Raw genomic sequence first — 13,556 nt, forward strand, 5'->3', positions numbered from 1 at the left:
ACAAAAAAACTTCCTGACTTTAGGTTTTAGGGGACTTAATTCGGATGCAAATCTTCACCTCCCCTCTTATCGTAGTAGACTTTTACTAATCAACTTACCATCATTAACAAACCGTAGAACGATGCTGGGTGTCATGTTTCTATATAATCTTATTTATGGAAATGTAGACCGCCAGCATTTACTAACGCGCTTGAACTTTAACGTTCCTAGTAGAAGGACTATAAACTTTCGTCCTCTGCTCCTCAGCCATTGTAGTTCGACATATGCCCAACACGATCCGTTCAGGTTATTATGTTCGGACTACAATGGTCTCTACCACGTTTTGTCACTTTGCTCCACTAACAATCTTAAATCTCTTATATTAAACGTCTTATCTGTGCAATACTCTTCCTCGTGATATCTTACTCTTACTCTTCTCTTAAACTATCTCGGATCTATTCTTGACATCATCAGCTTATATAGCTAACGTATGACTCTAAGGACAAACATCAACGGTTTTAAGTGCCTACCTTGAGGGGCACCAGATGAAATGGTTATAGTAGGTACTCGCTGCGAACAATACGATAAATATGAAGTCATCCACTGTAAGATTTTTGGAGGAAAACTCATAAGATAAAGTGTTCGTAAAAGGAAAAGATGATTTTCAGGATCGAATGCTTTGCTAAAATCAGTATAACCAACATCAGTTTCCATGCGGCAAAGAAAACCAAGGGGGATAATCAAGGAGAATTCCAGAAGGTTGCTTGCTAAAAGGTTGCTGTAAAAAGGATATGATAAATTTGCAAAAGTGTTACTATTGTGATGTAACACGTTTCTTCAGCATATTGGGAATTGCAGACGGTAGATTTTAAAAACGGCTTCGGAACATCTTTTATGAAGGGAAACATAAAGTATTCATTCCACCGCTTGAGAAGGCATGCAAGCTCCAAGGATAAATTAAATAGGATAGTAAGAGGATAGCATCGGACATCAGAGCAGTGGCTAAGAATGACACCAGAAACATTATCCATTGTAGAGTGCTCCTTAAACACATAATGGTGGTTAAATTTAGGGAAACATATGTTATGTTATGCCTAGTGTTGAAATGGATAAATAGAGTTAGGATCATATTATGCAATGTGAGTAGTAATACCAAGCTTTCAAGATTTTGGGAATATTTTTATGAGTTCGTATTGACAAAAGAATAAATCCAGTTTTGACACAAGAACAGAATAACAAATTCCAATTGAGAGTAACCATGCTACCATGACCATAAGGACCGTCGATATTCACAGAAACCATATGTTTAGGATGATGTAAGTCCTGAAAGCGATAATGACTAAGACTGAATTTCTGTCGCAGAGGATGTCACATTAGACAATATGAGGTCAAATAATCTGCCATAAGTGTTATGAAGGGGACAGAAAAAAAAGTGCAATATCAGTTAAGCGATCGATGAAGTCATTTGGCCACTGGACTGCTAACTGGATACCAGAGAAAACCAGGGAAAATGAAATTCACCCGTAGCTAAGATTAAATCCGAGTCGTTGAGCAACAATAAAACAGACTTAAAAGCTACAAGGTGGTGAAAGGATCTTCTACCAAATGAGGTACATAGGAACAGGCCAGGTAAATATACGAAGAACCAAAGAAAAGGGTATAAGCACAGCTGAATATTCATTATAAACAGCAAAGATCCATCCATTCGAAACACAGTGTACTAGGGAATAATACTTTCGTGATCAGTGATTCAGGTTTCAATAAGCGCTAATAAGTTTTAATATTATTTAAAATTTGGCCTTACTTCCAAGAATACTGCAAAAGTTATGATAACAAATGGAGAACACATTATTTTGTTTTTTGAAACACTAAAACCAGAACTGGTAAACGGTCTCTAGGTAGGTATTCCTGAACAATTGTCTGCTTAGGCCATAGTTCTTTAGGATGAAAATGTTAGATATTGAGCTATTGAGCTACTGCAAAAGTTATGATAACAAATGGAGAACACATTATTTTGTTTTTTGAAACACTAAAACCAGAACTGGTAAACGGTCTCTAGGTAGGTATTCCTGAACAATTGTCTGCTTAGGCCATAGTTCTTTAGGATGAAAATGTTAGATATTGAGCTTGATGTGACCTTATATTCTCTTGAATAGAATTGAGCATATCCGCAATATGGTACAAATAACGCTTTCCGAGGTGTTTTCCGAGGAAGGAGTCATCTGTAATAGTACCTTCAAACTCATTTAGCTGTACAAATTGTGATCATGTAGATAGTAGATAAAATCCCACTGTATACGAAACCACTAACCATACAACATATAGACTTCTCCTTTCATACAACGAAAATGGACGCAAACATTTTTTGCGACAGGCCCCCGGAGGCCCCAGAGAGAATCTTACTCTCATTCTTACGCTCAAATTCTCTCTGAACGTTTTTTGTTGTTCAGTCGCTGAGAGGCGCATCATCAAGAAGGTTGCTCCGCGATTGAACTGATCTTTATATGTATGCGTATTCACGCATTCACATACACGGTTTCATGTGTGTGCGTTCAACTTCGTTTTGAAGCCAGCTAAAATTTTTGATTTTTGTAACTTTTCAGGCATGCTACCCTAAGAAAATGGAAGAATTCAATATATTTAACTATGAAAAAATTTTATTATATATTATATTATATATTTTAATATTTCATACTTTTTATACATATTTAGGAATACGATTAGATGGAAGCTGTAAAATGCTTTACATATATATTTACGAAATTATATATTTATATATTTACGAACAATTAAAAATCATTGTACTAAGATAGGAACAGGGTATCTTTCAGTCGGTTTTACTTAAAACCGAAATTTCACTGTTCTTATTTTCAAACGGATGGTTCTTGCGTACCCTACTGATGCCCACAGAAACAAAAAATCAGCTGTTTTTGTTTATTCTCACTCAACAAAACTCATCCATCCGAAGGGTATATAACACCATCCGCTTGCAGAACTACAACAACTTAAAAGCAATCGACTGAAATATATCCTGTTTCTACCTTAATATATAGATTTTAATGCATTCGTTGACATATGTATATGTATATGTATATATGAAAAACATTTTAAAGCTACCACTTAATCGTATTCCATAACAAATATAAAATATAAGTTGAAATATTAAAATATAAAACATATTTTTTCATCATTACCGTATAATGTATACCCCAATTTTCATAGGGTAGCATGCCTGAAAAGTTACAAAAATTAAAATTTTTAGCTGGCTTCAAAACGAAGTTGAACGCACACACATGAAACCGTATATGTGAATGCGTGAGTACGCATACATATAAAGATCAGTTTAACCGCGGAGCAACATTCTTGATGATGCGCCTCTCAGTGACTGAACAACCAAAAACGTTCAGAGAGAATTTGAGCGCAAGAATGAGAGTAAGATTCTCTCTGGGGCCTCCGGGGGACTGTCGCAAGAAATTTTTGCGTCCATTTTCGTTGTATGAAATGAGAATTCTATATGTTGTATGGTTAGTGACGAAACTTAACGAGTACAAACGATTTTTTGGAAAGCAAAATCAAGCTTGAAACGACGGCGTAAGGAGTTCGTGTTTTCGAAGAACGATGTAACAGATATTGTGAAAAGAGCAGGTCGATGTCTTAAGTACGTAGTTGCACTGTTGAATAGTAGGCGAGACGGCGAAGAGAGTCGGGCGAAGTTGCAGATCTTTGTAGCAGCAAAGTGTAAAGCACAATGAGAAAATTTTAAGCTGCCAATAAATTTAATCGCACCATTTAAAAAAAGGCAGTAAAGTCAGTATAGAAAACTTGATGTGTTAATAAATTTATATGAAGATATATAGGAAATAAAGACGGGATTGTATCGCTACATAAAAACCTCCAGCAACAGATGTGCGCTTCTGGTGGAAATCTATGCCGTGGCTGCTACCTGACCAGATATCCTCCCCCAGTTGAGGCCTGTACTTCAACTTCTTCCTTAAGGGGCAAAGAGGCAAAGCTTAGCCACTGCGCGCTTGGTAGTTTCAGATGCGGTTCTAAAACCCGCCACAGTGTCTAAACTACATCTCGACCGGGGACTAGATCGATACTTCTCGCCAACGGCCACTCCATGTGTGAACCGCTCCCACCCCCACAACCCATCCAAGCCGGGTTTCCTGCAACAACGGTGCAACAACACACAGGAAGTAGACTGGCTCCGGTAAGCAAATAGATACGTTGTGCCGGAAGAACTTCGAATCGGCTAAAGTGAGGTTGGCCGGCGTATTTCAACTGGAGACATACAAGCTGAGACTAGGCTGGAGATCCGTGATTTTGGGGGCGATGACTGCGATGTCAAGGACCGAATATTCGGAGCAACGGGACCGTAGGAGCACATTGACTGAGTATCCGTCTATCGCAAAGCCAGTGTCGCCAATTCCAGACACTGCCAAGAAACCGCGGGTGATGAAGCCGCGGAGCACTCGGCTGTGGCTGACGTAGACGGCACAATCAAAGACTGGTTTGCTGGATAACTGCACATCAAAAAAATGCAGCAGGCAGTGATGCCTCCTCCCACAACTGCGATAATTAGCAGAGAGGCACGCAGGTGATGGCCAGTTTGGAGTCATTTCCGACATAGACAGAGTCGCCTTGCCTCGTCAAGACGGCTCTTGGGGGCATTAACAGAAATCTGAGGCAGACTCTACGTGGGACCCACCACATAATATAAAGGCAGGGGAAGGTGAATTAGTGATGATAAAGGACGATCTACAATTATTTGCGACTCTACGTCTTCCCATATGAGTGCCCGGCGCGTACGCGGCCATGACCACATACATAGCCTCCAGAGTACTGCATCGCTGCATTCCTCCCACTTGGCCTGGGTAGCTGGGTCCAACCCTTCAAGGAGCACTTGAAGAATAATTTTTCAAGGCTCGCATGTGGGCATTGAGTTTATCTAAAAGCCCTCGAAGCGATGCCACTGAACCTTCTTTCAATAGGCTGAAATATTAACCGACGGTTTTTATTCGTTTTTCCAAGAGATGCAACGCGACATCATAATTCTTCTCGAAGATTTAAAAGGAACGAACTGCATCTACGGCTGAGTCCCGAAGGCAAGATCGCAATCTCTGCAGCTTTTTCACCTCACTTATGTGAGGATTGCAGCCCACAATTGTTGAGAAAGCTGAGTAAGAATCAGCCCGCTCCGAATATCCTCCGCTAAAAGTAGGCAGAGCAAGAGGAGTCAAGGTTTGAAAACTAAGGCAGCATTTCGAGCACAACGCAATGACGTCTCGTGCTCGATTTCGGCATGCAACGACGCTACAAGCTCAGACACGGTCCATCGCAAGTGGCTACTGATCTTCGAAATATCCAATTCTTCAAGCTCCCCGTGGATGGCGTTGAAGTCTTCCTACTTGGCGACCAATTGGCATGGAGCATGGCATCTTCCACCTTGGGTACTGGCTGGAGGCTCCTTGGATCCTCTTCAAATCCTGGGGGATACCCTTTGCCTTGCATTTTAAAATGACACTCTGAGCTGGAGTGGGTTCTCCTGTGACGACGCCGCTGGAATTCATCGCTTCTATATATAAACTGCGCCTAATTAAAATGATATAAAAAACCACTTGGCGAAGTAAAGAACCGGTGACGAACCTGCATGCTTTGGTGACGAAAATATGCTATATAGGCGTACAAAAATATTCAAAAATATTAAAAATATGCATACAAAAATATTCTTGTTCGGCACGACGAAGAAAAAAAATTTGGAATTTGGTTAGTTTAAAAACTTTGATTGAAAATTAGCCCGAATTCTATTAAAAATCCAAAATTGTTTCGTAGTGCGGGAAAAAAATTGCTTAAACAAATAAACAGATGAGAGGTCGATCCTTATGAGAGTTTCAGTATATAATAAATTATCAAAAAAGGAAGTTGATATACCCTTGCAGTTTAGCAGCAGCCTTTATTATTATTATATATATCGGATCGAATATAGTTGTCCGATCCTTATGAGAATTTCACCATTAAATAAATTTTCTTATAAAAATATTGGAAACAGCCCTAAGCATCTTTTAAAATAGCAAGGTTGTGCCATTTCCGATCGATCAGTTATATGGCAGGTATAGGATATAGTCGGCCGATCCTTATGAAAAATAGGACTAGATTGCCCAAAACGGAAACCGTAAAAACAACCGTTCAAAAACAAAGTTAATGGCTTAATTCCGATTGTTCAGTTATATGAGAGCTATAGGATATAGTCAGCCGATCCTAATAAAATTTTGCAAATCAGATAAGATTGCCCAAAATGCAATCTGTACTAAGTCCCATCTATCTAACTTAAAGTCGGCCGATCCTGATGAATTTTGTACATAAGATATTTCGATCAAATATAACATGTGTGGAAAGTCCCAACCCTGTATGTACATATGTGTACGTAACACCAAGCTTCACAGGTGGCTGCACAAAATTAGTAGCTGCACTTATAGGACTATACAAATTTTTATACCCTTGCAGAGTATTATAATTTTGGTCAAAAGTGTGCAACGCAGTGAAGGAGACCTCTCCGACCCTATAAAATATATATATTCTTGATCATGATCACCTCCTGAGTCGATATGAGCATGTCCGTCTGTCCGTCTGACCGTCTAGACGCGTCTGTCTGTTTCTACAAAAACTATTTTGTGTTTTAAAATTTTGAACAAAATAATCTGTTCTGCCGAATTTCATAAGGATCGGCCGACTATAACATATAGCTGCCATATAACTGAACAATCGGAATTGGCAAAACTTTGCTGTTTTTTAAGGGGGCAGAATGGTTTGAGACTTCAAAAAAATTTTTTTTTCAAAAATTGTATATATAATAGAACATTATCTCAGGAATATCATGTGAAGTTTCATATCGATCGGACTAAAGCTCGCTGAGATACCGATTTTCTAGTTTCTTTCTCTCCATATACTTTCCATTGCTTATAAAACTTTAAACGTGTTTTTCTCAAAACAACTTTTTCAAGTCGGTGCGTAACGTAACTCAAAAAGTAATGCTCGGATCTAAATAAAATTTTGCACACATCTTTAATACAATAAATACTTGCGGATGAACGAGCGTTTTTTTTTTTTAAATTTTTTTTTTACCATTTTTACGGGAAATATTAGGCTGATTTTTATGAAAAAATGGTACCTCCGACTTTAGAACCGCGCCAAAAATTCAAAATCGCATATTTTTCAAAATGGTTTCGTTCATCCGCACAAGAAACTAATATTTTCAGTAAATCAATTCAATTTTTTCATTTCCGATAACACTGTAAGGCCAGAAGCGACTCCGGCCGACTGCCCGTCACGGGATAAATAATAATTATTTCTTAACAAAAAAATTCCTAGATACTCTCCAAATATAGCCGTGTATCGTGTAAAAAAATTGAATAATTGTAATCACTCAGAAATGAAAAACATAATCGCAAAAATCTGCTATTTTTCAGCCTCTGAAACCATCCTGCCCCCTTAAGTTAGAAAGATTGGACTTGATACAGATTCTATTTTGGAGAAAATAATCTGAATTGCCAAATTTTATAAGGATCAGCCGACTATATCCTATAGCTGCCATATAACTGAACAATCGGAATTGGCAAAACTTTGTTTTTTTTTAAGTTAGAAAGATGAGACTTAATACAGATTCTATTTTGGAGAAAATAATCTGATTTGCCAAATTTCATAAGGATCAGCAGGAAATGGCACAACTGCAAGGGTATATCAACTTAGCTTTCCTTTCTTGTTTTTAACATATTTTTCTTTAAAAAAAATGTGTTTTCAGTGCATTTTTTTGTCTACTATTAAGTCGTTTGGTCTTAAATAAACTGAAATAGATATTTAAGAAACCTTTCCAACGGTGTAAAGAGCGTTTTAATATCTTTCTTGATTATAAAGTTATGAATTTTTTAATTAAAAAATTTTTGTTAATTTTTTAACGTAAGCTTAAGGTGTTTCAAAAAGTTGTACAACCAATGTTGCTCATATGATAGTAGCTATTAGATTTATTCGTTTCTGAGCTTCATTAGCGACTGACTTCAATAAAATATGATAGACTGCACGCAGGCAGACGAACTTAGAAACATAAGTAAGCGACAATTAGTTTACAGTTAAGTACATAACCATCCACATAGTGCGTTGTACACTCATGTATAAATTTATAATTCCAACACTCCTTCTCAACGCATTATGTCTTCATTACAAAAGTCCTAGTAGACTAATACATTTCTCATGTTTTACTCTATTCAAATTCTTTGTTAATACATCAGCAATCATATTCTCAGTAGATACATATTCAATATTTATAATTTTACTTTTAAACATATCCCTGACATGATGATACTTAATATCAATGTGTTTGCTTCCCGCATGGAACTTTGGATTTTTGGCTAAACATTGTGGCTAAACACTTTGGTTGTCGCTAAAGACCTGTAACGTTTTAATGCCACCAAACCCCATTTCGGTAATCAGCTTCTTGATGTACATTGCCTCTTTAGCAGCGCCAGACAACGCAATATATTCTGCTTCGGTGCTGCTTAGTGCCACTACGCTCTGCTTCTTCGATTCCCAACTGAAAGCAGCGCCTGCAGCAAAGAACGCCAATCAGCATCCACGTAACAATGGATATCTCGACCTGTGCGTTTGAAACAAAGTTGTAGCTCCGATGTGCCTCTAAGGTATCTCAGTATACGCTTAGCAGCTGCCTCGTGCTCCCCATGCGGACTTGCATTTCGCTGAGCAAGTTTTACTGTAGAGTGTAGGATATCTGGCCGGGTAGTCATTGCCAGATACATAAGCGATCCAATAAGGGATTGGTTTTGATTTGATGACCAACTTCTAGGGGTATACTATTAGGCTTACAGTCTTGCATTTTATACTCACTAAGAAGTGTCTCAATATATTGTTTGTGACCAATCCTTACTCCACCAGTGTCACCCTCTCGCTCAATTTCCATACCCAGGAAATGTTTCAATGTGCCATTGTCGACCACATCAAACGACTGTGAGATTAGCACCTTGATCTCATTCAGGTCATCTTTGCTCGAACTGGATATGATCAAGTCGTCAACGTACACAACTACAATTCCCATGATGCCTTGGGTATTGCGTATGTACAAACATGGCTCACTCGGACACGGAGTAAAACCAATCTTCAATAGAACGGCATTGAGCTGCTCATTCCATTCTCGCCCACTCTGCTTAAGGCCGTACAACGATTTGTGAAGCTTCAGGACCCGTTTTGGAAACTGTTTGTCAACAAAGCCTTCAGGCTGCCGCATATATACCTCGTCTTGCAAGTAACTGTTGAGGTATGCTGACGAAACGTCCATCTGATGCAGAAACATTTTATATTCCACGGCCAGGGCGATGACAAGTCTAATTGTTGAATATCTAGCAACTGGAGAAAAAGTTTCGAAATAATTAATACCTAGGCGCTGTGCGCACCCTTTAGCAACCAGTCTTGATTTAAACGTCTCGACGTTGCCAAACTTGTCTCGTTTAACTGCAAATACCCATTTGCATCCAATGGTCTTCTGGCCTTCGGGTAAGTCAACTAATGACCACGTACCATTGGCTTTCAAACTATTCATCTCCTTCTGAATCGATGCCTTCCATTTGTCTCCATGCTCTGAGCTTAGTGCCATGCTGTAACTACTCGGTACTGAGACATCCTCAGTTGTCAGGATATTTAGCATGGTATATTGCTTCTTCGGGCGTCCAGGTAGCCCAGTGAGTATCATCTTTGGTCGTCCTGGTCCTCTTCTAGCCTCAACATCTTGAGGTTGCTGTTCCGTAGACGATAAAATGCTAGAACTCACCTCAGGTTCTACTTGCAAACACTCATCAACTGGAGTTTCACATTGGAGTTCAACGATCTGATATTCAGACACCTTAGCCAAATCCTTTTTGGTAAAATCGTCTTCAATAAAAATTACGTCACGGGCTGTGATGACTCTTCTTTTCTCAAAATTATATAAGCGGTATGCCTTTGACAATTCTGCATATCCTACCAAAATATGCTCTTCACCCTTTGGAGAAAATTTCCTCTTTCGCATCTTGTTAAGAACAATGGTCTTCGCACCGAAAACTCGCAAGTGCCCTACGCAAGGTTTTCTGCCAGTCCATACTTCAAAAGGGGTCATACCATGTAAAGTTGACGTCTCTGCGCGATTTCTCAAGTAGGATGCAGTCTTGATAGCTTCTGCCCAGAAACTTTCATTGAGTCCAGCCTGTTTAGTTTAGTCCACATTTCGCGGGAGGTCATACACTTTTTCACTTGTGTCATTTGCGCCCCCGTCATGTTCATTACTATGTATGCTCGAGCCTTTTTATCAGTTTTAATCCATTTGACTAAATCGGCACCGTCTTCTGGTTTAACCAGATCACCACTGACCACATCCCAGAGGTCTGACGCTATCAGGAAACTCTCCATGGTCATGCACCATACATCATAGTTACTTTCATTTAATTTTTCAATTTGCCACGATACACTCATTTTTGCAAATTCGAGTCACTTTTCGGAATGTTCAGAAATTTTAGGTTACACGCAGTTTATACGCACTCTGGGCCCATAACCTATTAGATTTATTCGTTTCTGAGCTTCATTAGCGACTGACTTCAATAAAATATGATAGACTGCACGCAGGCAGACGAACTTAGAAACATAAGTAAGCGACAATTAGTTTACAGTTAAGTACATAACCAACCACATAGTGCGTTGTACACTCATGTATAAATTTATAATTCCAACAGTAGCAAATATAAATTTATATTAAATTATACCTAATATTATATTACATATAATTTTATTACTTAAATCACGGCGGGGTCACCAATGTTTGGTCATTGAGATTTTTCAATAACCTTTAATGAAAATAATAACACGAAATTAATTATTTTTAAAAGGTATATTTATGGGCGCATATGAAATGAAATGAGACAAAAGCTTCAATTTATGGATATTTATTTATTTATAGATAAAGCCCGTTGAAGCGGTGCGGCCGATAAGAGACGGTTTGAGACCAATTCTTAAATATTAGTGATCTTATCTATTTTGTGGCTGATGCCTGACCCGACAGCATTAAAGGATTGCAACTGGTATTCAATACCTATTGAACCTGTCGTTCCGGTACGACAGCACCCAATATTTTTATTATATTAGATATATTAGACATATCTAATCCAAGTACTAAAAAATAAAGAAACTGCAATTTATGGACTTCTTCAACTTTCTCGGGGACCGATTTCTAGTAGCTAGAGACAACAACGCAAAACAAAAGCACTGGTGCTCGCGCCCGTGACTCCCAAAAGATAATAGTTGTACAAAGCAAAAACTAAATGCGCTTGTGATAAATTTATATTCTTGACTAAAACTTAAACTTGACTTCTTAAATACTAATCTTGAAGTTCATTCTTTCACACTAAGAATGTGACTTAAAGTTATACCCGTATCGCTACGCGTTTGGGGAGTGTCATATTTGGGTAAGCATTTCACCAATTTAAAAAGTTTCAATTCAAATATAGCTCTATTTCTTTTTCTTTATTTGTCTTTTTGGCTAATATACAAATTGCAGTTAATTCTGCAATTACCTTTGCGCTCAATTGTTAATACTTGTGCTTTCCCGCAGCTTAGAGTAGTATAGTATAGAGTAACCTCCTCTAGGCTAAGTTGTTAAAAAAAAAAATGTTCTATTAAATAATAAAAAAATAAAATAAAATAATATAGAATGACATACAATGTATTCCTTACAATCACCTATATAAAACGGCTGATTTTTTAAGCGTAGTTTTTCAAAATCGAATAAAACACACAAATTTTCATCATTGAATGAACATTTTTATTGGAATCTATAAACTGGCCTTTGCCATTTATTTTAAAATACCTTCACGTAAATGTTGTTTGCGGCTCCGTTTCAAGTGGTTCATTCGGAAGGTCCAATTTAACGTCACTTTTTGTGTCACATGTTGCATCACGTGTTATGTTATACTGTAAGCTTTAATCGTATTCGGCTTTTCCCCATAGACTAAAAAAATAATTACTTACTCTTAAAGTAAGTAATTACTCTTACTTACTCTTAAATAATTAGTACTCTTAAAAAATTACCCTTTACAACATATATTACACAGACTCCTCAAACAACCACCAGTCGCCAGCATCGTTAGACAGCACTCACAAAAATATTTAACAACTACACCCTATTTCTCATGGAGAGTACCAGACTTCCGCTCCCGCGTTTTTTATTCTAATTCAGTCATCAACCCTACGCAGTCACATTCATATGTCATATTTTCTATATATAAAACAAATCATTTAAATAAATTGTAATCATACATAGAAATCTAAAGGTCCGTGTTTTTTATTAAAGCCTAGATTTGGAACATAAAATAAAGCTCCCGAAAACGCTCGGTACCTGAACATTGGTGAACCCCGATGTGATTGTGCTTAGGAAAACCATTTGTTGATGTTGTCACCTAGTGCCATGACCTACTACCCTATATACACACTTAGTAATTTCATCCAATCAATATGCATCAGCATGTCGCAATATTCAAACCCACTAACCTATTGGCACACCTATTAATAATTAGTAATAAGCATAAAACTATATCCAACCTATTAACCCAGCACTAGTAGACGGCGCCAGAAGCATTATCAGCGGGAAGAATGACCGACTGACCGAAGCAAGCAAAAAACAGCTAGCTAAGCCGAAATGCATGTACAACCAGTACACGAACAAACAATCTGAGTCAGCATACTCAGAGGTGGCTGACTCTGGCATTAACATTAGTTATAGCACGTCCATAACATTGACCTTCCTTAGATTTAATTCTGTATAATTTAGAATCTTTTATAAGAATTGTTCTTCTGAAATAAAGATAGTTGCGAAATCAGAGTCAATCGTCTCGTTACTCAGTGTCTGAACTACGCCACTTAAAATCAACCTGTGATCCTGTGTAAAACGGTTCACAAGTAGGACTCTCTGAAAGCTATCTACTTCAGTGCAAACGGACCACCAGTAGAACTTTCATCATCGAACCTACTTCGAGTGGCTTCTGTGTAGATGCCAGTGTACTGCGAGTGTTGCTCCCGTGGAATAGACCACAGGTAGACCCCGCGTTACCCAACCTACTTCGAGTGTTGCTCCCGTGAAACGGACCACAAGGAGAACCCGCGGCATACCAGACTACTTCGAGTGTTGCTCCCGTGAAACGGACCACAAGTAGACCCCGCGTTACCCAACCTACTTCGAGTGTTGCTCCCGTGAAACGGACCACAAGGAGAACCCGCGGCATACCAGACTACTTCGAGTGTTGCTCCCGTGAAACGGACCACAAGGAGAACCCGCGGCATACCAGACTACTTCGAGTGTTGCTCCCGTAAAACGGACCACAAGTAGGACCGGCCTATAAGGAATCAGCCGAACCACCATACCATCTGTACTTGAGGAAACCCAGCCCAAGACTTCAAGTACCCCACATCCACTCTAGCCTTATCACAGCAAGCGCCTTATCAACCCGATCAGTCCCTTGCAGAATCCAGGTAAAATAGTCAGATTTCAT

General features: G+C 38.5%; 1 protein-coding gene across 3 annotated transcripts in view; it reads left to right on the top strand.

The window, feature by feature from the left end:
• Positions 1 to 12,896, top strand: part of LOC26515561 — a 63,405-nt gene extending 50,509 nt beyond the window's left edge. The window contains exons 4-5 of one of the 3 annotated variants that reach the window (XR_006507856.1): positions 10,973 to 11,477; positions 12,123 to 12,886. Coding sequence is in view for 1 of the 3 variants with exons in the window: in XM_032455864.2 (XP_032311755.1) it covers positions 12,123 to 12,181 (59 nt within the window). In the remaining 2 variants the exon portion in view is untranslated. Of the gene's footprint in view, positions 1 to 10,972 lie in introns of all 3 variants that reach the window. The other 2 variants (XR_004311344.2, XM_032455864.2) reach the window with 2 other exon arrangements.
• The last annotated feature ends 660 nt before the right edge of the window (positions 12,897 to 13,556 follow it).

The sequence above is a fragment of the Drosophila ananassae genome, assembly GCF_017639315.1.
Source record: "Drosophila ananassae strain 14024-0371.13 chromosome 4 unlocalized genomic scaffold, ASM1763931v2 tig00000054, whole genome shotgun sequence".
Taxonomy (NCBI): Eukaryota; Metazoa; Arthropoda; class Insecta; order Diptera; family Drosophilidae; genus Drosophila; species Drosophila ananassae.